This window comes from Egretta garzetta, unplaced genomic scaffold (genome assembly GCF_000687185.1).
Source record: "Egretta garzetta isolate BGI_Z169 unplaced genomic scaffold, ASM68718v1 scaffold51, whole genome shotgun sequence".
Taxonomy (NCBI): domain Eukaryota; kingdom Metazoa; phylum Chordata; class Aves; order Pelecaniformes; family Ardeidae; genus Egretta; species Egretta garzetta.
The window spans coordinates 213973-216989 of NW_009258549.1; the positions used below are offsets into that span (position 1 = coordinate 213973).

At 39.7% G+C, this 3017-nt stretch overlaps 1 protein-coding gene across 1 annotated transcript in view; it reads left to right on the forward strand.

The window, feature by feature from the left end:
• Positions 1 to 3017, forward strand: part of FBXO7 (F-box protein 7) — a 17735-nt gene that overhangs the window by 12413 nt on the left and 2305 nt on the right. The window contains exons 8-10 of the mRNA XM_035903175.1: positions 296 to 379; positions 1465 to 1557; positions 2492 to 2668. Of these exons, the coding sequence (XP_035759068.1) occupies positions 296 to 379; positions 1465 to 1557; positions 2492 to 2668 (354 nt within the window). The remainder of the gene's footprint in view (positions 1 to 295; positions 380 to 1464; positions 1558 to 2491; positions 2669 to 3017) is intronic.

The window sequence follows — 3017 nt, forward strand, 5'->3', positions numbered from 1 at the left end:
CCTGGTTTAGCTGTGTTTATGTCTCTTTCCACGTGATAGAATTGTTGAGGGCAATGCTTGGCTTTTGTCACAAAGATCTATGTTTATTCCCTGCTATTTTAAGTTCCACTTAATTTTTCTGAAATTTTTATTTGTCTGTCTGCTTGCTATAATTGAGTATTTTCCTCGAGGGAATCTGGGAAGGGAGGAAAGTAAAATACCTCTGAAGGGTAAAGCAGTAATGAAGTGATCTTTGTCATCTCTCAATGTGTGTTAAACTTTGAAATGCCTTTATTTTTTCTCCTTATATTTGCAGCAACGTTAAAAATCAACAAAGAGATTAAAGGTGTTAAGAGAATACAGCTATTGCCAGCATCCTTCGTTTGCTTTCAGGAGCCAGGTATGATTGAGCTATGGTATAGTAGTAAACTGAAAAGTAAGGAAGTCACACAGTGAGTAGGAATACACTTCAGTACAGGACCAAATAGATAAAGAATAGCAAAAAAGAATAAAAGTGTGGTTACCATTTAGGTGAGTCATCATACCTTTGCAGTAAAAGGAGTTTGGAGTGTAGCCATTTACTCACATTTTGCTGTTGAAACAGCTTGAATTTATTGAATTAACTGTGTAAGGAAAGAAAGTTGCAAAGCCCAGGTCATCCTTTGGCCTGTATGTCTGTTATTTATGAGGTCCTAAGCGTATGTGTGAATCTCTGGGGCAGAAATCCTGGATTATAGCCCCTTTCTGCCTGGCAGTTCAGGAGTTCAGAGGCTGGTGGAACCTACACTCTTGTTGTGGCACCATAATTGTTATATTCTTTTTGTCAGAAAACACGTGCTGACCACACAGCTCTCCAGAATGCCAAAATTAAAGGGAAAACTAAGGCGGGGGAGAAGGGCAGATAGATGTGGATCCTTGTGAGCACAGACCTGACTAGCCTTTTGTTCTCTGAAGTATGTATGAACTGCTTTGTTGGCAGTTAAGGCTGACTCAGTGTCCTACACTGTGTCCTGGGTCGGTGCAGTTTAGTCAAGGCTTTGGAGTAACCGAGCACTGAAACATGTCTGATACAATGGTAGAGTCTTCTGACTCCTGTTTTAGAGAACAGGACGGAAAGCCATTCCCATTAGAAAAACAAATATTGCAAGCATTTACAACATAGGTTCATGTTACATGAGCTTTGAAATCTGACAAAGGAAACTCTGACAGCTTGAGAGTCTTGTTTGTTTCTGAAGAACTCCAGTATTTCTCTTAATGGTGCTTTTAAGGCCAAAGGAAAGCCTAGCCTGACCATGGAACTGGTGTGTGGTTTGTCGATGAATTACTTATTGCATGATTGTTACACCCTAGCTGCAGAGCTGTTCCTATCAAGATTAGAAGCAGATTACAGTTCTGTTTATAAGAAAACCGTAATTCTTTTGCTCTTACCTAATTTTTACTTTATAACCTCCTGAAGTTAAGCTTTTTACCTCTCTTCTTACATAGAAAAGGTTGCAGGTGTTTACAAAGACCTTCAGAAATTATCCCGTCTCTTTAAAGACCAGCTGGTTTACTCTCTTCTGGCTGCTGCCCGACAAGGTGAGAGAAAATATTTACAGTTAGAGTTGGTACTTCATTTTTGAGGATGGAAGGAAGGGGGTCTATCTAAAGCCTTGAAGGAGAAGTGTTAGAAACAGCTGTTTGGTGATGGGTATATAAAAAGTAAGCATAAAGTAATTTATACATTCTACAGAAATTATATAAATCTTTGTATCTCAGAAAATGTTAACATAATGATAGTTTCCTGGTTTTAATTTTTGATTGTTCTAGTCTCACTTAAGAGACTGAAGTGGAGTGGCTATTTTCCACACTTAGCGATGAGAAAATCATACCACAATGATTTTGCGGCAGTAGTTCTGATCCATTTTTTTGTCAAAGCATAAAAAACTGCCGCAAAATCATTGTGGTATGAGTTCTGATCCATTTTTTTGTCAAAGCATAAAAATTTATATCACATCATATTTGGAAGTCTAACCCCAGGAATGATCTTCTCAGTAACTGGTCATTGAGGGCTTGGAAAGGACGGTAGGAAGTAACCCAAGCTGGTGTTTGTGGAGCAGTAGGAAGCCAGGCTTTCTCTGCATAGGGAAGGTTTTATGTGAAGCATGTGCTCTGCATTTAATGTGTTTTTGTGGGCTCATGAAATTGGAAAGGTCTTTTTTTCTTTACCGATTCCTTTGTTCTGTAGCCTATAAGCATAGTTAGGTGTGTGAAATGTTTCTTAGGCTTACAGTGGCCAGTAGTGGTCAGTATAAAGTGCCATTTGCCCTACTTTGTACACTCTCTAAATGTACTTAGAGGTCTGTTTTATAAGAAGTCACGTCACAGTACTTTCCGAGAAAAGTGGTGTAACTCTGGCATCAAAGAGAAATGATTTAAGGGAAAGATTATAATGTCCTTTCTTTTAGAGTCTTCGGAGATAGAGTAAACTCTGCGCCACTGAGGTAATGCTTCTGTTTTCTTCTCTTTGTAGCTCTGAACTTGCCAGATGTGTTTGGTTTAGTGGTCCTTCCTCTTGAGCTCAAGCTTCGGATTTTCAGACTTCTGGATGTCCGTTCAGTCATCTCTCTTTCTGCTGTTTGCCGTGATCTTTACACTGCTTCAAATGACCAGCTTCTATGGAGGTTTATGTATCTGCGAGATTTTCGAGGTAATACTGAGACACGTGTTTTTCTGATTACATTCTCATGTGAACAGAGGGATTAGGTCCAACAGATTTGATAAGAGTTTCCTCAGGCAACCAATTCTGATTTTTAAACACTGTGACTAGATGCAGTCATTTGAGATGCTGACTGGTACAGTTGGTCACCAGGTGTAACTCAGGTGGATGCACAGTTTTCTGCCATGAAAACTTAATGGCAATCTGCTGAGCCATTACTGATGGACCACATAGTTCTTCCCATTGTGTGGTGCAGGCTTTCCTTGTTGCCATCTGTTTTTCTGGCTGCCTTGGTGTACTGGCTATTGCAGATACTAGGAAGTGGAGGGAAGAGCTATTC